The sequence below is a fragment of the Vespula vulgaris genome, chromosome 5 (genome assembly GCF_905475345.1).
Source record: "Vespula vulgaris chromosome 5, iyVesVulg1.1, whole genome shotgun sequence".
NCBI lineage: Eukaryota > Metazoa > Arthropoda > Insecta > Hymenoptera > Vespidae > Vespula > Vespula vulgaris.
The window spans coordinates 2,695,447-2,719,687 of NC_066590.1; the positions used below are offsets into that span (position 1 = coordinate 2,695,447).

The window sequence follows — 24,241 nt, forward strand, 5'->3', positions numbered from 1 at the left end:
AAAGGAAAGAAGGAAAGAAAGAAAAAAAAGAAAAGAAAGAAGTCTATTAACAATGAGATACATTCAATATTGGATGCCTTTATAAAACTATTATATTTATAAATACTCATTTTATCCGTAGACAGAGGAAGAATTAAACGATCTAACAATATTAGCGGGCCATCACGTGTATGCATATGTATGAATCAATTAACGAGCAGTAAACGAGCTAATAAACTACTTCCCGATTCTGATAATTGTTTCGCCTTCCGGCACCGAGGCCACGATCGGCAAGTTAAGAATAACGTTGATTAACACTCAAGGATAAAGATGAGAAATAGAGGATACGTCCGTTTGTCTTTAATTAAACGACAAGCTACATAAGCTTAAGAGATAAGCTTAAAAGCTTAACGTTATAACTCGATTCCACAGCGATAGGTAACTCTTATCAATGTGTCATGATATTTTTATCTTAATTCGTTTCAAAATAATTACTTCGTCGTTGTCGTAGTTTTCGTCTTCGACGACGAGATAAATTTTCTTTCTTAACGACGATATATATTATGTATTATATATATTTTATATATATATATATGTATGTATGTATATATGTATGTATGTATGTATATTTCTTTCTTTATAATTATTTTATTAAATATATATTTATTTATTTCATTTCCACGAGAATTTTACGTTTCACTTGGAAAATTTATCACGACGACATCGCGTTTTTATATTTTCTTCGATGTGTCCCATATTACTTCGATGATAAACACGACGACGATTAATTTTTTTTTGAATATTTAGAGATAACCTTTTTCTTTTGTTTTTTTTTTGGAATATTTTTTTCTTTTCCCTCTTTTTTTTTTCTTTTTTTTTCTTTTCTTGATCCCTCTTTTGCCCGTGTGAGAATCATTCGTTTCGCTTGATATATTTACGGCGTTAAATTTCACATCGCTTCGCGTTTTGTATTCTTTCAATGTGTTCCGGTTGTGTATCAAAGCCACGAACAGGAGAAACCGTTTTCCGCATCAGAGAATTACCGTCGGTATTAATCTTCTTGTACTTGGTTCCTTCTATCTCAGCTGCTTTTAGACTACAGGTATTAGATCCGTCGATCTCGATAATTCGTGAGCACACGCATCAACGAAAGCTTCTGTACACGTCTTTAGTTTAAAGGAGAATCGTTGATCTCGAGTTTCCTATAGAAATTCTCTCTCTCTCTCTCTCTCTCTCTCTATTTTTTCTTATATATATTTATATTTTTTATAAAGCTGATATATCGAATCATTTGGTTTCTCTTGTTATCGATCTTCACTGTCATTGATTTCAATTAAATTGTAAATAATATTGTTTTCAACGATTTGAATTTGTTATCTAAAAATATCAGAATTGATAAAATATTATTTATTAAAGGATATTATTAATTATATCACGGATTATTCTAAACACACGTTTGTTTATGTCACAATGAAAAAGAAAAATATATATATAAGCTCGAGGGAAATTAAGCTTTTTTATATTAAAGATATGAGAACGCAAATTTTCTTTTGAAAGTTTATACTTTGTGAAGAAAGTAAGTCTTCTAGAAAAATGATATATTTAAAAAAAAAAAAAATGAAAGAAAGTATTATAATTGGAACGCGAATGCCGCTTTTTCTCAATAAAAATAGCAATACATGTGTGTGCGTGTGTTTGTGATGTATGAAGATCAACCGAGTTTTTTTTTTTTTTTTTAATGGAATCATATATTTTTTATAGCATTGATCGATGCAGCTCGATATTTTCCATAAAAAATTATTAACCCGTGCACGTCGAAAAATTATTAATTTAGAAGATATTTCACAGTTATGTTCTTATTACGAAAAAAAAATAATTCGAGTTCGTGATCTTTCAATTTGGTACATTGCCAACTAACTATTAATGGATCTTCTATTTCTTATTTTATATAAACAAAATAGAATTTACATAATTATAATAAAAATTTGCATGATGCCATTATTTGTTATTTCTTACGTCCTTTATTACGAAAGAAAGTGAAAGAAAAAAAAAAAATTTAATTATTAACAAAATCGATTTTATTATATCGATATTATTGCATTATTTAAATAAATAAAGAATAAATTACCCTTGAAAACGGTGTTTCTTTCAAGTCTCTACGACTTTTCATTCAATAGATATCATCTTCGAAAGATTTCCATTCATAATTTCTATAATACACCTGATCGTAGTAATGATAGTAGTAGTAGTAGTAGTAATAACCAGCTGATCGCGTAAATTCTTAGAATTTATATAGGTTAGTGTGTCACCGAGCCAATGAATGAAATTATATAGGTTAGTGGGTCAACGTAAATATCATCCATTTATATGGGAATATCTCCGAAACTAAAAATCGTACAAACATGAATGAGATATCAATTTAAAGGGAAGAATTTCCTCTATTTTTTCAATGTATTGTTAATAATTAATTAACAATTTGTTATAAACAATTTTTATAAACAAATTCTTACGAACTAAATCCGTTTTATTTCGTCAAAAAAATAATTTAGATAACCACCAATTTCTAAAATTGCATGAATTAATAAATAATTAATAAACAAATGATTTTTTTATCGTTGAATTCGGATTTAGATGACGACGTTAGAAATGTATTCAAAGTAATCATACTTATCGTTCCACTTTGTATACATATTAAATACCTTGTTATATATTTCTCTGGCCTTTTTTTATTTACCATTTATGCAGAATCTAAAATAGAAGATGATCTTGACGTGGCAATTGTCATATTGAAACCACCACCAAAGAATTTTTTTGGTTTCATTGATGGTAGAGCTGGTAATATCGGTTCCGTCAATGACTTCGATTTATTTTCTTTCGCCTTTTGTAATTTCCTTTTTTGTGCGTAATACTTCGTCTTCAATTCGCATATTTCTTTGCTCATACGTTCCATATCGAATTTGTATTCGTTTATTTCAACTTCGTACATATTTAACTCGGAAACGAGACACTGCGTGAAATCAAAAAAAAAAAAAAGAAAAGAAGAAAGGATCGAAAATTAAAATAAAAAAAAAATATTATCTAAATATCTTTGAAATCTAAGATTTCAAATCTATATTACCTTCATCTTATTCCCTCTATCTCTTAATGCCTTTCGCGTTTTATTCAAGGCTATCGTCATCTGTGGTCCTGGTTGTCTAGCCATAATCTCACGAAGATTTATGTACAACTTCTCAGTGTCTTGTACTCTCTTTTCCTTATCTATTATCAATGCCGACATCTTGATAACTCTCTTTTGAAGAAACTGGATCTTGTTCAACATTTCATAAGCTGATGGATCGGAGAACTATATAAAAATGTTCGTGATGTTAATTAAAGGATATCGTGAATTTTCTTTTTTCTTTTTTTTGAATTTCACTTGTCTGGAAAATTCGAACATGGCAATACACGCGTAGCGATACTAAAAACATTTTATACATTTACGTAGTAAAATAGAAAAAATTTGATCAAATCTTCATACACACGCGCAGACATATCATTTATAACGAACTGAACTACTTCAATTTTATTCGTTAAAAAACACAAAATTGAGAGAAATTTTCCAGACGAAAATAATATAATCGAAATAGAAAAACAAATCACTTCGAGTTTTCGCCAACGATGAATATTCAATGGCGTTTGTACTTCTTCCTCGAGAGCCATGACCTTTAATCTTTCCCTAGTAAGATTTCTGTTCAAATGAAAAATCTCATGACGCATGTCAGACGTATTCTCGATGCTTTTCATCAATAAGACCTTCTCGGTTCTAAGCTTGTTCACCTCAAGCTTGAGCAATCTGATGTCTTCAAGACGTTCATTGTATTGTTGTTTACCGCGTTGAAGCGTTCCGTTCAATATCTTCAGCCTGTTATATTGCAAACAGAGCTCGTCGTTTCGTCTAACCAATTGCGTGCCAAGAATATTGCGTTCGTTCATGACATTATCGATATCTTTCTTATGACGAGCTATGTCTCTGTCTGCTTCATGGATAGTCTGTCGTAGACGCTTCTCCTCTTCCTTCATTTGATCGATTTCACTTCTCAAATTCGAGATATCCTTACGTGCAGATTGCAGATCGACTTTTAAGCTTTCCTTCTCTGCTTCGGTTCTACCAAGTACTGAAATATTTCATTGGTCAATAAATGTATCGTAACGGAATTTATATTTTCAATATATACGCTATTTTTTTTTTTTTTTAATTATTATTGAAAATATCTTTGATATCTCTACGTGCGAATAAATAATATCGCGTTATACGTATTCTCTATTTAAAAAAAATGTTTGATAACTTGTATCTAAATAAGTGTGATATCCAATGGTATTTTTCATTATTGAAAATATTTTGCTTTTTATATCTAAATAAACGGACGCATACGTGGGGTATATTTTTGCTTTTCCTTTTTTCTTTCTCTTCGTTTTCTTTTCCTTTCTTTTTCCTATTTCTTTATTTTTTATTTTTTTTTTTATATGTTTTTTTTTTATTATTCCTTTTCTTCTTTACATCGAGAATTTTTGATATTTTGTATCTAAATGAATAACACTATATCGGCTATTTTGAAACACTTTGTAGTATTTCGTGTCTAGATAAACAACACTGGTATTTTTTTATATCGAAAATTCCGATATTATTTGTTGGCCCAGCCAATGGTAACAAAATATTTCGTCTCTCTCTCTCTCTCTCTCTCTCTCTCCCTCTTTCTTTTTTTATTTTATTTTTTTTTCTCTATCTCGCAACCCCACTTAATATTTCTAATATATTCAAATAAATTTATTCGACGAATCGATTAAAATTATTCCTCACCAAATTCTTTCTTTATCAAATCTGCCTCCTTCATAGAAATGTCCTCCTTCAATTGTTCAATCTGTTGATTCGTGATTTGTAGCTTGCTTTTAAGTTCCTGAATATCATCTTGCGCTTCTATCAAGCTTTTATGATAACTATTCTTTTCAGCACGAACGATCTCGAACAAGTTCTGTTGTTGACGATACTTTGACTCGGACTGACGGAGTTGTTTCTTATAATCCATAATTTCCACTTGTTTCAATTTGATCTCGTTGACGTAATCATCGATCTAAATGGAAAATTATTATTTAAATTAAAATCTATTATTTTCTAAAACTCTTAATATCTCGATTACTTCGAACATCTATTCTCGAATTTACGAAGAAGAATAAAAAAAGAAAAGATAAAAGAAAATGTAAAAGAAGGGAAACGAATAAGAAAAGAAAAAAGAAAAAAAAAGAGAGAACAATTTTTTCTCTCTCTCTCTCTCTTTTTCTTTATCTTTCTAAAGGAAGCAAACATCGTTCGATATTCTGTTCAAGTATTATCCTGTCTATAATAATATGAAGGAGGAGGTTGAGAAGGCTCTTGTATTATTCGACTTGATATTTGGATAACGTCCTACCAAAAAGCACGTCGAAGCCCTTTTCATGGGATAGACAACCTTTTTACTCGAGCAAAGAGATCGAAAAGATTTATGAATGATATTGTGCGAGCCGGTCTTTCATTTAATCTCGAATCGGTATATCATCCTTAACGCTTAACTCGATAAAGGAAAGGCGATTTCGAAAAATCGACAGATAAGATTCGAATTTTCCTTCTCTCTCTCTCTCTCGAAAAGAAATCCCACAAATCTCAACATTCCTCTCTAAGTTTTCTTTTCTATTCTTTTTTTTTTCTTTTCTTTTTTTTTCCTTCTTTTTCTTCCCTTTCCTCTTTTTTTCGGTCCATGAATAGAGAGAATCGTTACAAAGTATATTCAAATAAAGTATATATGTACATATAAAACAGCTTCCGAGCTTTCGGCACACCGCCGCGCCCATGCTCACGTTGTATATATGTATATATGGATGTATGTATATGTTTATGTGTGTATATGTATATATATATATATGGCAGTGATGCGTTTTATCGATCTTACCGAACCTTCCATATTCATTCATTCCATGCTTGCTACATATTCAGAAGATTATATGAATTTACATCTTTACCGTGTATATAACGACGTATATATACGAATTCTATTATTCCAAATTTTAAGCATAGAAGCATCTTCCACGAAGCGTTTAATTATGCTATTAAGGCGTCGAGTATATATTACATTGTGAAATTTTAAAAAGAAACAAGAAAAAAGAAAAGTAATGGAAGAGAAAAAAGAAAGGATAAATCCTTGTAATACGATTAAAATTTGTATTGCTCTAGCGAACATTAGATATTAAAAATACATATTTGATTTAACAAAAAGAAAATACATATATATGTATGTATATGTATATGCATGTATGTATCGTCTAACAAATTTCATTGTAATGAAAAATTGATGAATAAATAAAAAAGAAAAAAAGAAAAACGAAATCATTAAAAAGAGATCGTGTTCAACCAGAATTTTAATTTATATATTTAATGTTGACTTTGTCCGAGAGCAACGATTACATGGGATTAACGAGACCATTTCTCATTCGTTGTCCATTTTAACCATTGTTGCAAATTTCAAATTCCACTTTCGTTTCGACCGATTTATTCACCAAATGTTTCCTCGTGTTTTTCCCAGCGTTATTTCAATGAACAATTGTCGTTCAACGTTATTAATTTTTCACTATTCACATAGTCCAGAATATTGTCGAAACGTACAATTGTGTAATAATTAGATCGGAAAGAGAGAGAAAGAGGAAGGGGGAGGGAAAAATGAAAAATGAAGTATTTATTAATGCGACTAGTTCGAACGACGAATATATTTTCTATGAACGCAAAATTAATATTTTAAAAAGTGACGCGTTTAAATTCGATATACGATTAACGAATAATTAACGGACAGAAAACAAAAAAAAAATCACACACATTTAAATTTACACAGATTTACATTTACTTACTTTTTCAACGAGTTCCCGCACTTCAAAATGACATCTATCTTTCTCCATTTCGATCGTTTCGATTTGTTTGTTCAATTCGGTCTCCCTGAATATACTATTATTAAGCTCTCGTTCTAATTTCTTTCGGCTTAGATTGTGTACCAATATTTCGTGATTTAAAGCTTTAACTTCTTCCTTTAGATTCTCATTAGCCTTTGACAAAATATTTTTATCGCGCATTAACGTCTCGTAATATTTCTTATCCTCCAATTGTTGCTTACGAAACATTGTTATTTCGTAATCGGCGTTCTTCACGTTCGTAATTGCCTGTTTTATATCCTGTTCGAGCTTTACTTTTTCGCAATGGAGTTTCAAAAATTTCTTCTCCAATATATCCTTGTCCGACTTATTTTTTGCGTTTTCCTCCTTCGTTCTACAATATCCGAAATCAACGCGAATAACGTCAACGTTTCGTTGTTATTCGAGACAAAAAGAAAAAGAAAAGAAAAGAAAAGAAAGAATTAGAAGATAAAAATATAAAGGATCAAATCGACAATATTATATATTGTAATATGAAATATCTTGTTGACTTTACCTGTTAAGTTCGTACTTCGTCGTTCTAAATATCTTATCCTTCTCGACAATATTCTTTTCTATTGCTTCGATGTGCATGTTCGCATGCTCCAAATTTGTTTGAATGGTTAAATTTTTCGTCGTAAGCTTACTCAATTCCTTTTGCAATTTATCTTCTACTATCTTTTGCTCCTTCACCGTATTCTCCAACTTTTTAATGTTATCGGTAGCAGTTTGCAATGTTTCGTTAATGTTCTAAACGTTTCGAATAGAATTTGGAATTTAATGAAATCGATCGAAATCTTGATTAGTTCGAAAGTTAATTAGCCTGAATGTTCAAGCGTGAATGTTCAAGTCCAAATATTCAAGTCCGATATAGAAAATCAAACCTACATCAAGTTCATCGTTCTTCACAAGAAGTTCATTCTCCAAACGACGAGAATCCTCTTCTGCTCTCTCTTTTCCTCTTTTTTCTCTTGAAACTTCGCTTGTACATATATCCAATGTCTCTTGCATTTCGCTGATCTTCTGATCGGCGGTAATATTCTTCATCTCGAGTTCGTCGACATATTGGGACATATTTTTTAATCGCTCCTTCAACGTCGTCACCTCGCCCATTAATTTTTCTCTTTCTCTCAATAGGCCTTCCTTTTGTTGGCTTACTCCGGATCTATAATTTTTATAAATATCGTCTAATAATAAGAAAAAGTAAACTCAAAGAGGATGATATATATATATATATATATATATATATATATATATATATATATTTGAGATTGATTACAAGATAATTAGATATTCTTGACGTCTTATTTATACACACACACACACTTGTATATATGTGTATGTATATATATAATATATAATGTATAAATATATTTGTGTATATATATATACACATATATATATACATCGTGCATATATATATATATCATATCAAATATATATGTGTGTGTATATATATATATATTCCAGCAGATTTTATTTGTACCCTTTTTCGAAACCAACGCACGTTTCCCCTGGGTTTTACGGTGCACGCGAAACGAATTTAATGAAAAATACTTTCAATAAAATCGCTACACCCCGTTCTCATCGTTACTCATCTTGTATCCCCACTTACAAATGCTATCGAGAACGCTCAACGTTTAACAAGGAATATTAATTACCAATGTGTTTATTCTTCATTAATAATAAATGTAAAAAAATTCGTTTTCTTCAAAAATCTCATCGCGATCTCAAAAGAAAAATGTATTCTCATAAAAAAAATATTATCTAACGATCAACGAGTTAATTTTTAATCGACAAACTTACTCATCCTCGCCAGCAAGTTGTTTGTTCTTCACTTCGATTTCACGAGCTAATTTCGTTATGTTCAATCTTAGATTGTCAATAACTTCTTGCGCGTTTTGTTCACGCGTATGAGCAGCATCCGCTAGTTTCAAAGCCTTATCGATCTCTTGCTTAAGATTTACGATCTCAGAAGAATTAATCTCAATGGTTTTCGTTAGCTCGTTTATTTTCTGTGTGTTCTCGATTATCTCGTTCTAATAAAATCGTATGTATGTTATGTAATATGTAAATCGTACAATGTAAATCGTCCAGAGCAAAATATATATTATTTTATTACGTACGTATATATTCAAATAAACTTACAGTCAACGAATTACACTTCAACGTGAGTTCTTTTTCGTTCTTATGAGATTTATACAAGGACTCGAAAAGTCTTTTGTAATCCGTCTCGAATGCTGCTAAAGCGTTATTCGTCTTCATTTCTTTTATGATCTAGAATAATATATCTATATGATTGATAATAATGAAATATACGTATAATATATATATATATATATATATATATATATATATATATATATAATTCATATTTATACTGTATATAATATTATATAATAATATAATAATATTAGAGTATTAAAATCAATAATATATATATATATATATATATATATATATACAAACATATATATATATATAATATTATCAATAATACTGATATTGTATTTTAAAATATCACATAATATATTATATAATGTCGAGATCAGACGCTCACCCTCGCATAGTCATTTTCCAAGTTACAAAACGTACTACTCGCTGAACTACCCTCGGAAGATGATTGACTACTCTCGCTTTCATCATCCTGAAAGGATCGTAAAAGTTGTCGTAAAAAAGTACTAAGAAAAAAGTTTCCTCGATCATATCATCACCTAGCCGCGCCATTGACGCGGTCGATCGTAGATCGATCCTGATTCGGCATTTCAAAGTTTGCATCTTTCTTATATAGCTGACCAAGCGCGCGAAAATTTAATGAAATTCGAATTTAAGACATTTCTTTGGATATATTGTAACAGATCATCGAGTTAATATTTTTTGTGAACTATTTTTTATTGTTAATTATTTTGTAATTCTTGTTTTTCTTTTTCTTTTTCTTTTTCTTTTTTTTTCTCGTTTTCTTTTCTTTTGCTTTTTCATTCATCAGCACAAAGTGACTAAGACTTAAAAACTTCGTTGAACTGTGCTTACCGCTCCAGTTGCGCGGTTAGGTTAAGTTACACGATATATAAGCTCAATTGTATTAACATCGAATTTCTTTTTCTTCTTCGTACTCTCCTCCTTCTCTTCCTCTTCGTTCTTCGTATCGAATTCTTTCGTCATTGTTATCAGAGAAACGTACAAAAGTTATAAATGAAAATATTAAATTGTACGACGATATTGGAGAAACGTGTATTAAAAAAAAAAGAGAGAAAAAAACAAGTGACTAATGATCCGATCGCTTCGATATATCGATAATGTATCGAAGATAACTATCGAAATTATCTGTTTTTAAATTATCAAAGTTTATACTTACTCCTAAAGCGGCGTTCATTTCCATGTCCATCATGGTGATCTCTTTGTTTTTTTATTTTTTAAATTACCTGCAATTAAATTACGTATAATACATTATAAAAAGTAATTTTTTACATTTTAGAAATCATATAAACGGCTTACCTTTTTAATAAAAATAAAAATCCTAATTGTTAGGATATATGTAAAATTTAATTCTACGTTTTATCTTTATTAAATTTTTTTCAAAGGATGCACGGAACGACGTTGCATATGGCACACAGTGTATATGGAGAAACGTTCGTAAAATGGATATATGCATCGTAATCTCGTTTTGTTGATTTTATGGTTTTGTTGTTTCTATGGTTACCGTGGACGATATCGTTAAATTCGTGCGTCGATGATTTCCGTCTATTGGAACCAGAAACGAATCAATATTCCTGAAATTTTTTAATTGTTGTATAAAACAATTCTTACTCGTTATAGGTATGCTCTCTCAACGGTCGATAACTTACCGACTGATCGAAACTTTGAATATCATCCGATGATAAAACATTCATATTCGTTTTCAAAGTATTCATCACTGTATTTTTTGATCGTTTTTCTCTCTTTCATTGCTGATCCATCCTGAAAAAAGAAATTTATTTTAGTACAAAAATTAAATTCATGTCTCGTATAAATCGGATAAATCTCGTTGTTCCTCGTAAATCTTTAAATTCGATTGAGAAATTAGATATTTCTCAATCGAATCTCATTCAGTAATATCCAACTTGAGATTGATTGACAGAAACGGTCTCGATTTGAAATTATTTTAAATGAAGAAAATTTTACTAGACCAATCGTATCTTCGGAACAGTACGTACCAATTGAAAACTACGCAGAATTATTCGAAAGAGATCAATCGTAATAGTTAATAATTAACGTGAAAAATTATGTCGAAAAGAATTCATTGCTTTGAAGAAATATCTAATGTTGATGAATTACAAGAATATGTATATTTTCATGTAATTTTTTTTATCCGTTACTGATGCGTATATTCGACTATAAAGTTGGTAACATTTTTAGCGCATTTCGCAGCTGTAACCGCCATTATAAAATGATAGCACGAGTACAGAAATGCGTATGAGACATTACTGATTTCGATATGTATTTCTAAATTACATTGTTACATTAACGAACCGGTAGATAATTTTTTTTTTCCACGCTCGTCGTACATGCCCAATTATTTTCTGGATATCTATGTAAGTAAATTAAAGGAATTCGGCGCATGCATAACCTTACGCCGAGTCTCGAGTTTATATATAAATATAAATGTTGATCGAATATTCCCTCAATAATTTGCAAGAAGTATGAAGGAACTGGAAGAAGTCAATTGCGAGGTGAATTAATTTTTCTTATTATCATTGAATATAAGAAAATTATAGTGAACTATCTACATGATATAATTATTCTTACGGGTATTGTTTCTAACGATCAATTTTAGATTGTGAAAGTCAGTGATCTTCGACAATTAATAACAGATAGATTGAAAAATTCAGAAGATGACTATGGATCATCCGTACGCGTACAAGATTATGATACGTCTAACGATTCTCTGGGAGGATTCTTACATGGAACAACATACGCATGGATGAGTCATGGTTGCCACTTAATAGTTTTTAATGTTAGATTTGGAGAAAACATTAATTGTTGCTGGACCTTTACCGAAAGAATAACGTGCGTATCTGAATTTCCTACACAACCAGGACATTTACCGTTGCTTTTGGTTGGCTTAGACAATGGCGCAAGCAGGATAAAAGATTCTATGGGATTGTTATGCATATTCGATTGCAATACTTCCCGTGTTTTGAGAGCTATACGAGTAAGTCCAATGTATTTAACGTATCGTAACGAATTATAAAACTTTTTTATAAACAAACGAAATCTTCGTCGTTTAGACACCAGCAGGAATTGAACGAATTTGTATTGTATCGGGTGGTGCAGATTGGGAAGAAATTAACGATAAGAGAGTGGATAGTATTTTTTGTGATATGGATGGCATAGCCTGTGTAGTTTTACGCAATCTTCAACACGTAATGATAGATTTACAAAGATCTTCCTGGGACGACCCAAATTCTATCGCTTACATGGATGAAAGTTCACCGGCCGAATTAGATTTTTCGGTTAGAAAAAATTCTGGTAGCAATAAGAATCACTTCTTTAAAGAAAGGCATACCGCATATAATTTATTAAATAACAGTACGTATTAATAATTTTTGTTCGATATTTACAAACAGGATATGGAATATCATGTACATTTTGGAATGACGACATTAAATATTTACAGGTATTGAGAAATATATTGATTTTAACAGAATAGAATTTGAATCGTCTCCTTTGATGCCAGGAAACCTGACATCTATGATTATCTGTTCCACAAAGATTGGATGTTTAATATCCGGATGTTTGGGAAGAGTAATAATCTGGCAAAATAATGGCTCCATAGGATGGATAAGTCGACCGCTCGAAGAGAACATGAGTATAACACATTTGTCGTTGTTGGAGCCTACGGACGATCCTCGACCATTTTGTTACTTGTGGGTTGTATATCAAGACGAATCCTCGAAAATACCGCCAATTCTTCGAATGTACGCTCTTCTTTTCGAACGGAAATATTACGAAAAAGGTACAAACTTGTATTTCAACTTGGAAGCAGAGCCTTGTCTTAGGTTTGAATTTGAATTAGAGAAAGAAGACAAAGTCGTTAGTTTATCGCCTATAGAAAGAGAAGTTAATCCGGATCAAACGGAGGCAAATATCAAACGTGGCGAAGACAATTTATTGCTTATCGCGTCAAACGAAAGAATACTGTTATTCGATCTTAATCAGTGGTACAAAGAACAAATGCCTCAGACCATTTATGATTGTAAAAATCCAAACAGTATTTTGGCGACATATTCTACAAGATTCGAGGCCCAAGCTGCAGGAGATAAGCTTCTTAGTACTAGCTACATTCCTTCCACGTTGAAAGAGTTTCCGATCAATAATCCATGTCCAGCAGAGGAATTATTTTATCCGAATTCGTTGTCATTTGAATGGGCAGAATTGAGCACGGTGAGATTAATCTCTTGGTTGACTCGCGGTATTCAGGCAGAACTTTTACGTAAAATGGCGATAACAGGACCGATCATATTGTTGCAACCAAAGGAAATATTTCACAAGTGTCTTTCTGTCGGATTGGTACCATTCAATGCTGAACTTTCCTTTAGCAACGACGAGAATACACAAAGAGAAACATTACTTTCTCTGTGCTTAGAACAACGTTGGACATCGTTTTTGATCAAATGTGCAAGAGAATGGTCCGACGGTAGTGCCACGTTTCTTTATCCGTCATTTCTAAAGTGGGGCGTTCAACGTGCCTCCTCTATAAAAATGATAGCCGATCGTCTTTGCGTTCCTTTGTTCGATCAGTCGGACAGTAGCATCGGCGAAGCAGAGATCAAAACGTTACGATTCTGTTCCCAACAGTTAGAATGTTTATCGAACGTCGTTGGAAAATTGATACTTGAAACGGATGACATGATAAAGCAACGAAAAGCATTGAAACGCGTATCCATTTATCTTCAAGTATTACTTTGGTTTTACGATGTCGGTTTACTACCAGAAATACAAGAGTTAGACGAAGAAAGACAATTACCACTTTCGTTATCATTTCGAATTCCTTATCCTTACGAAAAGTTGATGTCGGTCTATAGTCAAAAGAGAGATGCGATAAAAAGTAATAAAAGTTATTTACAGGAGGACGAAGGATTGTTTATCGACGTGTTGATAAATAAGGAATGTCCTGTTTTAAAGTCGCAATGGGAAAGAGAGGGTGGAGATGTGAATATCAGTGGTTATTATCCTCCCCCGTCGTTGCAATCGTTACTAAGAAGTTATCTAACCGATTGCTATCAATCGGAAATAAATGAAACCGAATGTAAACATCAAATTACGATATATCTCTTAATGGATTTGGCTATGCTTTTGCATGGATCTTATCCCGGAGTAGACCAATTGATAAAGTATCCTTCTGCTTTTAAAATGAGTCCAAGTTTGATCAAACTCACCCAAGCATTTTGGTTACTCGATCATGAAGATTATAAAGGATTTTTGGATATGATGACTGGACAGTTGGTTTCCGACTCTGACGTTAAAACTTGGCACCACAAGCTTGTACTGAGAACTCTAGTAAGGAATAATCAACAAAAATTAGCTCTGATATATCTGAGAATCAGAAAACCACCGATATCGTCTACCGACGATCAAAGTGCTATAGTAAATCTATCCGTGCAACACGGTCTAGTTCAATCAGCCTTTCATTGTAGACCACCATCGCACTACGCACAACTATTGACCTGCTTTTTCGAAGCCTGCAAATCGTACAATAAACTTGGCGATATTTTACATCTCGCATTGGAACCAGAGGAAGAAGAAATTTTTGTCAAATTTTTACAAGAGGATAATAGATCCGAGGACATGAAAACGCTTTATTACTTGCAACGTTGTCGTTACGCGGAACTCAATAATAAAAATCTTTTAAGTCAATTTAAAAATAATGTACCAAAAAATATGCTTCATACTTCTGCTGCTATGCTTACGGCATACGACGCAACCTTGCCTGCGATAACAAAGCAATTTTCTAGCGGTATGACTAAAACGACTTTGGAAACGGATGTGGAATCTAAATATCCGAGACCTATGTCTCATTACAAGTGTGTTAATAAACAGCAAAGCATTTATGAAACGGTCATTAAAAAGGCCAAAGAAACTTCCTTTCAAAGTGGAAAATGCCGAATACCATTTATCACAGCTCCGTGCGCATCGTTGAAAGCCAACGAGAGTAATATAAATATAAGCTGCGTTTTATTTCCAACATTAGCGTATAAAAATCGTAAGAAACGTACTTTGGACGAGATATATGAGAACGAGGACAATGAAACTTTAGAAGAAACGAAACGTAGAAAATTATCGATTAACTCGAACGCGAAAGATACTTCTTCGTGCCATAACGATTTAAATCTTACTTTTGATACGCCATTGGTCAAACGAAAAAGTAATGTTTCTAATAACAAAAGTACTTGTATGGAGACACCACATTCGATCTTAAAAATACGCCAATTAATTCAGAATTCGGCGTCTCCGAACATTTCGATCGCTACGCATATGATTGATACAGATACGCCTGAAGCATCTTTGGATAAACATAAGAAAATTAATAGACAAATACGATTCAGTATAAATAATCCTAAACAGAATATCAATTGTGATACCGTAAACGAAGAAGAAACGGAGGAGTACGTTCCTAAAGAAATATCAATAGCGAAATCTACGTCGGAAGATGATACTGACGTATTCCTAAGTCCAAATACCAGTATTAAGTCTAATAACGAAACTACTAAAATTTTATCAGATGATAGCCTTAGCGACAAAAGCACTTGCTATCCTCGTCCAAGACCGAGTCTTAGAAGAAGTTATTTACCTGGAAGGAACACTACAAATTCGTCCATTACAAATTTGTCCTCTACTTCTTCGAAGTTATTGAACGCTTCGAAAGATACTTATGCCGTAGAGACAAACAAATTATCGCCATCCTCGTCTAGATTACATAATTCATTATCTGCCACTATGTATTCCACTATGATTCTTTCTCCCAGTAGCAGTTTTGAAAAAAGTACGTCGTTCAAGAAAAGCGAAGAAACCGATTTATTAGATCAATCAACTTCGTCTGCTATATCATGTAATTATAAAAATACCGTTTCGTCGACTCCACTGGTAAAAAGTAAAGTCGTTAAACTCTTAGATGATAATAACGAAGAATCAAAGACGTTTGTACGTGGAAAAGAGAAGCCTACCGCGTCGTTCAAAAGAAACGAACGAACAAAAATATCCAACGATAACGATACTACAACAGAAAAGGATAACGATTTGAAAGAATTTAACGAGGACAAATGTAACGAAGATAACCAACATGAATTTAGAAGTTTATTTAATTCTTTTGAGGAGGAACTTGATACTGCTGATTCAAAAGTTACGAAAGAGTGTATTGGAAATAACAATAAATCTAGAAATGGCCTTCAAAGGTCATCAAGAGTGATAAATGATTTTGATATCACCGATGACGAGTCATCGAACGATTGTAACAAAATAACATTGATATATGAATCATCAAGGTCAGACGATGATAAAAAAGTTGATGTAGATTTGGAAACAGATCGTCGTACTAATACCATATCTCAACCTATACAGCATTTCTCAGATGTTTCGAACATCACCGAAGATGGATCCAATAATAGTAACGATGTCAAAGTATATAACGATAGAAAGGTAACTAGTGACAACGTTACTGTAAGAATCGATAAGAGAAATTCGAAACAAGTAAGACAAATCAATGAACTAAAAAACGTCGAAGATTCTAGCAATGATTCGATTACAAATGAATTATCATCGCAACAAACAATAACATCTCGAGATGTATCCGAGGATAAAGTACAGGTTACCACTTGTACGATTAAGTTGAATCGAGTTTCTATGGAATGCAAAGATACTTTTACGTATGAAGAAAATATTTCTTCAAGGGTTACGAGCGAGAGGACAACCAGATCCAAAAGAATCAATTCTTCCAAATTGAAGAAACAAACTGTCCCTGTAAAAGATACAAGCGAAGACACAAGTCAGGAACTTTTCGATGATTCAGAGGATGCAACGACCACGTCCGTGATTCGGAAAACTCGAAGTTCGTCTCTCGCTAAAGATATTTTCTCGACTACTACGGATAACAAAGAATCTGAAAATGTAAAGGATAAAGAATTGACTAGGAGAGTTACACGTCGAGCAGCTTCCGTTCAGAAAGAAATAACGTATGTTCCAACACCTATATTAAAGAGAACAAGATCGGCATCGATTTCTAATTCAGCTGATGATACAAGTGAAAATTCAAATCGTAATAAAGCAAAATTAACAGGAAGAAAAGTATCTAAGGTAACAAAGGATGAAGAAGAGGAAGAGGTGAGAGAGAAAAAACCGGTAAGAGGTAGATTAACCAGAAGTTCGTCCACGTCGTTGATAGCACAATTTGATAAAAAAGAAGAAGAAGAAGAAATAACGGATGTTGTTCAACCAACGCGAAGACGTGGTAACTCGGTGCCTAAAGAATCGACATTAAAAATTATTCAAAAGGGAAAATCTAGTAATGTGATATCTGATATTCCAGAAGTATCGTCAACTCCTCTATCTAAAAAGAGAAGAAATTCAATATCGTCTAAAATTATCGAAGAGATTACAGATAGTCCGGCAGCAAACACACGTAGTCGACGTTCATCGATTCAATCTATACCAGAAGAATTGGAAATTAGTTTAAATTCGTTGCATGAGTTTAGTGAAACGAAGGAACCAGTGACGAATATTAGAACAAGAAGAGCTACGAGCGTTGATTCTTCGTCGTTAGATGTAAAAAAGAGAACTCGTGGTATACGTAAAAGAAATATCATGGAAGATGCCATTATAGAGGAATCAACAGAAACAGAAAGTCAAATGAATTTAAGAGTTACGAAAAATACTAGGGTACAATCTTCGAAAAGAAAAAGAACATCATCCTACAGTGAAAATAAAACATAAAAATAATAAAAACAGGAAAATTTAAAAAAAATAAAAATAATTGGGAAACAAAAATGAATTGTTGATAATAAGAAAAAGAACAGTTTTTATTCTCACAAATAAATAAAACGCTGGATCCAACAGTAATATAATTCCATTGATCTTTTAACTGCAATCCCATTCATTGTTCTGTTTAAAATCTCTATCTATATATATATATATATATACACATACAATACATACATACATATATATATATAGTATAATTCACATGTAATGTGACTTTGTATATTTATCATAATCCTAAAAAAAAATATGCTTCCAGTTATCAAATCTCCTTCACACCAATTTGTATAATTACTGTGTACAATAATTCTCTCTACATATGTGTACATATTTCTCTGATCTCGATCTTTTAGAAAAAATAAATATTATTCTAACTTGTGAATGTAAATGTTAATCTGCTGGACAGGATCAGTACTATTGTTCTTGTATAAAACTTTTCTTATAGCAAATTGCTTCGAATATATCATTTGACTGAAGCATACATTTTGTTGTTTATTCTGCTGTAAAAAGAAAAAAAAAAGCGATTGAAATCGTAACTTGATCGATGATTAGAGATAGTAAATACGTAGTTAAAGAAAATGAAACCCAAAAAATTAAACAACAATAAAATTGATACGATGTTTCTTTTCGGAAATTTTGTTGAGACTGCTGAGTTTTCAGTTCCTGATACTGAATGAATGTATGTAACTGGGCATTTAGCGCTCCTACAACTATATACAAAATAAGAAACTTTAATTTATTAATAATTTTTATTTAATAGTCACTTTTTTTTTATCTGATGAACATCTATGTTTCATCCAATGGAATATTTGTTTTCCCAGATTGTGAGAATAAAAACTGTTCTTTTATATACATATATGTGTATATTATTTATACGTATATATATATGTGTGTGTGTATATATATATATATATATATATATATATATATATATATATATACATATATACACACATATTGAAGCAATGAGTAATATTGATAGCACGTTATTTAATGATTTTAAACAGAATAATGAATGGAATTGTATATAAAAAATCATTGAAATTATATATTACTTTAAGAAATACAAATGGTAAATACTGTGTTATTATAGAGAGGGACCATTTGGAAAAAATACATTTTGTTATTTTCAAGTACGACAATGTTCTATTAATTTAAGTTTAGAGCAAATTAGTTTGCATTATTAGTATCGTCGGAATGATTACTATGAGCTATTTATTAGCATATTTCTCAGATTTCTTTTTATTTTTTTTTTTTTAATTTTTTCCTTTTTTTTAACAATATATCTGTAAAAAAAAAATGAACTGTCCTTTTATAAAGTATCTGTAAAGATGTAAAACAAGATAATATTAGGATTAAGTACTACATTAAGATACCTCTATAGCAGATAGTTAATTAATTTGAATTTTGTTAAGTTAATATAATCACACACAAACATTACGATGGATTTGCATATATATATGTATATGTATATGTATATGTGTATGTATGTGTATGTATATATATATATATATATATATATATATATATCACCGATTATAAAATTCTTTTATATAATGTTTTGTGAATATAGCTAAAATTTGCTATATCTTTTTTTTTCTTTTTTTTTTTTAATGATAATATCTATATACTACATATTTAGTTTTATAATATAGATTTATTAAGCCATACGAGACGCTTCTCTTCAACTTCATACAGTTTTCACAAACTCTTGTAAAATAACGTTTACATGTAAATAATTTATTAATATACTCGTGTGTATAGGTGTATTAACATAATAAAAATAAAAAAAAAATATATAATAATACATGGTATTACAGAAAAAAAATTTTCCAATCACCGTCAATAATACAAATGTTAAAGAAAAAACTTACGTCCTATATATTTTAATTGTAATTTAATATAATATAAAGATAGAGAAAAAATCTTTTTAGGCCCTAAGAAAGATCTATAATAAAATTTTTTTAAAGAATGATTATATTAATATTGATGTTTACAAATATGTATGATATTCAAAATCCCCTCTAAAAAGTTTGTATACATTGTACATTATATTTTGTACCTATATGTCTTTATTGGTAAACCTTATATGCAAGGTTTAAAATACCTCATTTGAGCATCATACTATTTTAGTAAATCTAGATCATTATTATCATCTGGTTGAAAGCCAACATTAATGGTGTCATCTTTGGCAGTGTCATTATCATTTACTACGTGTCTTGATAAATGAAAAAAAAAAAAAAGAAAGAAAAAAGAAAACAAAAATATTATTTCCACGATTACTAAAGCGCGAAATTTATAGCGAATCAATACAAAGATCATTTGAATAGAGAGCTTGAAACACTGCATTTACTTAAACATTTCACGAAAATGTTATTTTTATTTTTTTTTTTTTTTTATATAATCAAAACACTCACTTTGAAATTTTCATCTTTCCTTCATCTAAAGATGAACTGATATATAAAATACTAATTTTTATTAAATGTGCTCCGATTATCAATCTAATCTTTTTAATGACTTATTAATAAATAAGCTTCATATAATATTAGTAATAATTACCTACGTCTAATCTCGTCCTTAAATTTCCTACAAATTCAGAAATATCGAGAATAATTAATTTTTAAACTAATCACTTTAGAATGAGATAATATTTTCTTACGATTATTAAAGATTTATTTATAATAGAAAAGGCAGATAAGTAGTTAGAAAATGGTACGATTTCTTGTAAATTTTAACTCTCTTGCATTATTCCTTTGAATTTTCTCCATGGATACTAGATGAAAAATTGATTAGCTTTATAAATCGTACCTTTCCAAAAGGCACGTACGGTTTCATATTTGATGAAACACATGAAAATGTGTACTATTGTTAGCGCAATAATAGCATCTAAATTTTTGTAACAATACAATTTGCAAAGACGATTCTTAAATCTAGCAAAAAGTAGTGATCCTGATATCTCACTGCAATTATAGAATAATTTCTTTTACCTCTTTATAAATGTATATATATATATATATATTACCTACTTTCAATGGAATGGAGGCAACTACAGATCATGTGCAATATCGCGAGAAAAACTTGTATAAAAATTCGTCAATCACGTAGTTAGTTATATCATCACGCGATAAATTTACCAAGAAATAGAGAAAGTATTATTTTTACGAGATACTTTTATACTTCTGATAAATGTTTAATACCAAAAAAGACGAGTATATACTTATTGTTAATTAAATACGATAGGCACGTTGTTTTTGTTTCATTGATGCTTACATCCATCTTTAACTCGCCTTTTATGCTTTTCTTCGTGTACTTGCGAAGGAGATTGATTCTGATTTCTTCGTTGTCCTTGTATCGGCATGTAACACGGTGCATCATCTACCATTAATTCTTGCGGTGGTGTAGGTAATGCAAACGTCGGACTAACTGTATTACTCGAACTGCTGGACGTATTTCGATGCTCATTTATATTATAAGTTGGATCGATGATAGCAGCTACATTGGGTACTTCTTGTATTTCTTCAACATGATTATCAAGCGTTTGTATCTCTTCGGGATCTGGATATTGCTGGATATAATTGGTATCGTGTCTCGTTCGACTTTTACTCGACGAATTTCTTAAGTCGATCTTATCCGGTCGTTGAGGTCTATCTATTAAAGTATGTTGTTCCAGCTGTTGCATCTGTTGCTTTTCCAATTTCTTTTGTCTAGCTCTTTCTCTCGCTTTCCGTGCCTTAGCACGTTCCTTTTCTTGAAGCATACGTGCTAATTCGGCATCCTGAGCTTCCATTGCAATCTTTTGATCTAATAATAATTGTTCGTTAACTGGAGAATCATGATCGTCCATAGCATTTTCTTCCTCCTGCTGCAACTTTCTTGCTAATTCCTATTGTAAGAAAATTTAACAATGATTTAACTTACGTTTTAACATCAGATAAATGTAACAATTCTAAGAATTTAATCAAATTTAATCAAATATACTTCATCCTTTTCTTCTTGTATGCGTCTTTCGATTTCTAATCTCATCGATAAAGTTTCATCGTCGAGCTTTAACTGCGATCTCATTCGTTCCTGTAATTCTCTTTCTCTTTGATACTTTTCCCTTTCTCTTTGATGCTCTTCCCTTTCTCTTTGATGCTCTTCCCTTTCTCTTTGATGTTCCTCTCTTTCCAATGACAATGCAATTTGTCTCGCTACGACAGCATCTCTTTCTTCCCTTAAAAGTAAGATACCCACTTGTACAATTTCCACAACATCACATTCTAATATACAACATATGTTATTACAACGAATTTACTAACTGCTGTTGTATGTAATTTTGATATCTTATTGCCTCTAACTCTTGTTCTACCCTGGCTCTTGGAAGGTCTTCTCGTACCTGAGCATTACGCACCTTATTACCCGAATAATGTTCCTTGACTGTAGAGAAAAAAAAAAGAAGAAATTGAACAATTCGTTACATACAAAGAAGCTACTCTTTCGTGTAGTTTGTTAAAGAAATAAAAATAAGGATAGCAGATACTTGCTTTCTTCATCTTGCAATCTATATGCCAATGCTCCATCCTCGTGCACCAACCATTCCCGACATACTGCGACATTACTAGATTAATATGTGTTAACAATGACGGTTAAACGAATAATGTCAATCGCGAACGATCGACTTTCGAAAGACAGTTGTTTCACATTTGTCATACCTTCATTCACTCGACCTGCTTTTGGTAAGGTATCCGAGCTCAATACAGATTTTGCCATTTTTTATCGTTCGATCTTACAGTAATATCTAATAGTAAATACGTATCTTCGAAATCTCTTATTTACAACCACCTTTCTGAGATCTTACGTTCTTTTCTCTCCATCTTGAATAGAGTCGAATAGGTCCAAGGTATTTTATGCGCGCGCGCACGTGAGTGTGTACACTGTCAGTAGTATTATATGTTGTATATGTATGCAATACACCTATCGGTGAGACTGCACGTACGGATCGGTAGTAAGGCGTCGACATACTTTGTATGACCACGTCAACGAGATGGATAGTAGAATGCAGTAGAATGAAGCGTACTAGCAGTAGTAGTAAAAATACGTTTTTCAATAGTATCGTATACTATCAGCAGGTATACGTATATACACAAGAATTCGTATGAATGAATAGCGGAACACGCGCACTATCGAAGAAAGTCACTACACAACGGAAAGGGCACGGCGCAAAATGTGAAATAAAAGAGAAAAAAAATTATGAGTACATAGAGTACGTTTTTCTGTTTGGGTGGGCCATGAATAATATGTATGTGTATGCTTGATATTTTATTAGTCATACATATGTGTGTATACATGCATGTATGATATATGCATATAATAATATATGATAATTTATTTATATATTTGCAGTAAATAGAAAACAAATAATTTAAGAACGTCGAAGAAAAAAAATTATTAAATTTGATATTCCCTTTAATTTATCAATTGACAACAATCATAATAATGATATAATTGTATATACCTTGTTACCTTCTTCTCTTGCCAGTAATGCGATGTTCTGTTACAATATTTTCCTTTATTTATACATTTTTTTATCTTAATAAATTAAATATATCCAGATGGATCGTCTATCTTTTGCAAAACAACCGACTCTATTCTCTGCAAAATAACGATGAAATATTTAATATCTCATATGATATAACAATGAGAGAATTTAAAATATATATAGAAACGTAGAAGTTATTAAGTTGCACCGATCGATCTTCAATGGGTGGACCACATTTTGTCATTTTTGCTTGAATTACAAGAGGGTCCAATCTTTTTGCTTTTGCTAAGTTATTTATGAATTTCTTATAGTCTTCTATATTAAGTGCTTCTCGACTACATACATATATATATATATAATCATATTTTTTTATTATGTATTAGGTGATCTGTAATATAATTTGGAATTATTAAAAAAGAAAAACTTACTGCAGATTATTAAAATGTATTTCAGTATCAGCTTGAGTGAGTTTATCAGTAAATATGTTTGCCTGCCTCATCCATTTATTACTCTGTGATAGAGAGATATATCTACCGTCGGATTTGGTATTACTATATTTTGCATAAGCAGTGAACTGTGATTCAAATGTATCCATGTATTGAATTATTTATTAAATATTAAATAGAGATTAAATAGAAAAATTTTTATATATAATAATCATGAAAAATAAGGTCCAATTGTTTTTTAACCAAAGTGCCAAACAAATGTGTAACATATATGGCCGATAGTTGTATGTTTTAGAAACATATTTCAGAGTATATATAACAT

The 24,241-nt window shown here is 31.2% G+C and overlaps 3 protein-coding genes across 8 annotated transcripts; 1 reads left to right on the top strand and 2 right to left on the bottom strand.

Moving 5' to 3' along the window:
* Positions 1–1,843: 1,843 nt before the first annotated feature.
* LOC127064212 (cilia- and flagella-associated protein 58-like) lies at positions 1,844–10,896 on the bottom strand. 4 transcript variants are annotated; one of them, XM_050994907.1, is made up of 13 exons: positions 10,791–10,896; positions 10,441–10,715; positions 10,301–10,367; positions 9,506–9,592; positions 9,094–9,222; positions 8,752–8,984; positions 7,834–8,110; positions 7,463–7,695; positions 6,889–7,300; positions 4,817–5,087; positions 3,619–4,133; positions 3,098–3,322; positions 1,844–2,986 (listed from the first exon to the last, which is right to left on the bottom strand). In XM_050994907.1, the coding sequence occupies exons 3-13, from the start codon at positions 10,331–10,333 to the stop codon at positions 2,717–2,719; spliced, it is 2,685 nt and encodes an 894-aa protein (XP_050850864.1). In that variant the 5' UTR covers positions 10,334–10,367; positions 10,441–10,715; positions 10,791–10,896; the 3' UTR covers positions 1,844–2,716. The 4 variants fall into 4 exon arrangements, with proteins under 4 accessions (XP_050850864.1, XP_050850863.1, XP_050850862.1 ...); XM_050994906.1 differs by lacking the exons at positions 10,301–10,367; positions 10,441–10,715; positions 10,791–10,896 and adding an exon at positions 10,033–10,162 and having other exon boundaries at positions 1,844–2,364; positions 2,714–2,986; XM_050994905.1 differs by lacking the exons at positions 10,301–10,367; positions 10,441–10,715; positions 10,791–10,896 and adding an exon at positions 10,033–10,162.
* A 454-nt stretch (positions 10,897–11,350) lies between these two features.
* On the top strand, positions 11,351–18,041 carry LOC127064202 (protein ELYS). The gene is made up of 4 exons (XM_050994873.1): positions 11,351–11,654; positions 11,759–12,136; positions 12,213–12,513; positions 12,602–18,041. The coding sequence occupies exons 1-4, from the start codon at positions 11,625–11,627 to the stop codon at positions 17,908–17,910; spliced, it is 6,018 nt and encodes a 2,005-aa protein (XP_050850830.1). The 5' UTR covers positions 11,351–11,624; the 3' UTR covers positions 17,911–18,041.
* A 1,551-nt stretch (positions 18,042–19,592) lies between these two features.
* Positions 19,593–24,238, bottom strand: LOC127064236 (coiled-coil domain-containing protein 50-like). 3 transcript variants are annotated; one of them, XM_050995006.1, is made up of 6 exons: positions 23,902–24,238; positions 22,647–23,586; positions 22,479–22,541; positions 22,254–22,371; positions 21,934–22,168; positions 19,593–21,838 (listed from the first exon to the last, which is right to left on the bottom strand). In XM_050995006.1, exons 2-6 carry the CDS (start codon positions 22,702–22,704, stop codon positions 21,212–21,214), a joined length of 1,101 nt encoding a protein of 366 aa, XP_050850963.1. In that variant the 5' UTR covers positions 22,705–23,586; positions 23,902–24,238; the 3' UTR covers positions 19,593–21,211. The 3 variants fall into 3 exon arrangements, with proteins under 3 accessions (XP_050850963.1, XP_050850962.1, XP_050850961.1); XM_050995005.1 differs by having other exon boundaries at positions 22,647–23,808; XM_050995004.1 differs by having other exon boundaries at positions 23,682–24,238.
* Positions 24,239–24,241: the final 3 nt, after the last annotated feature.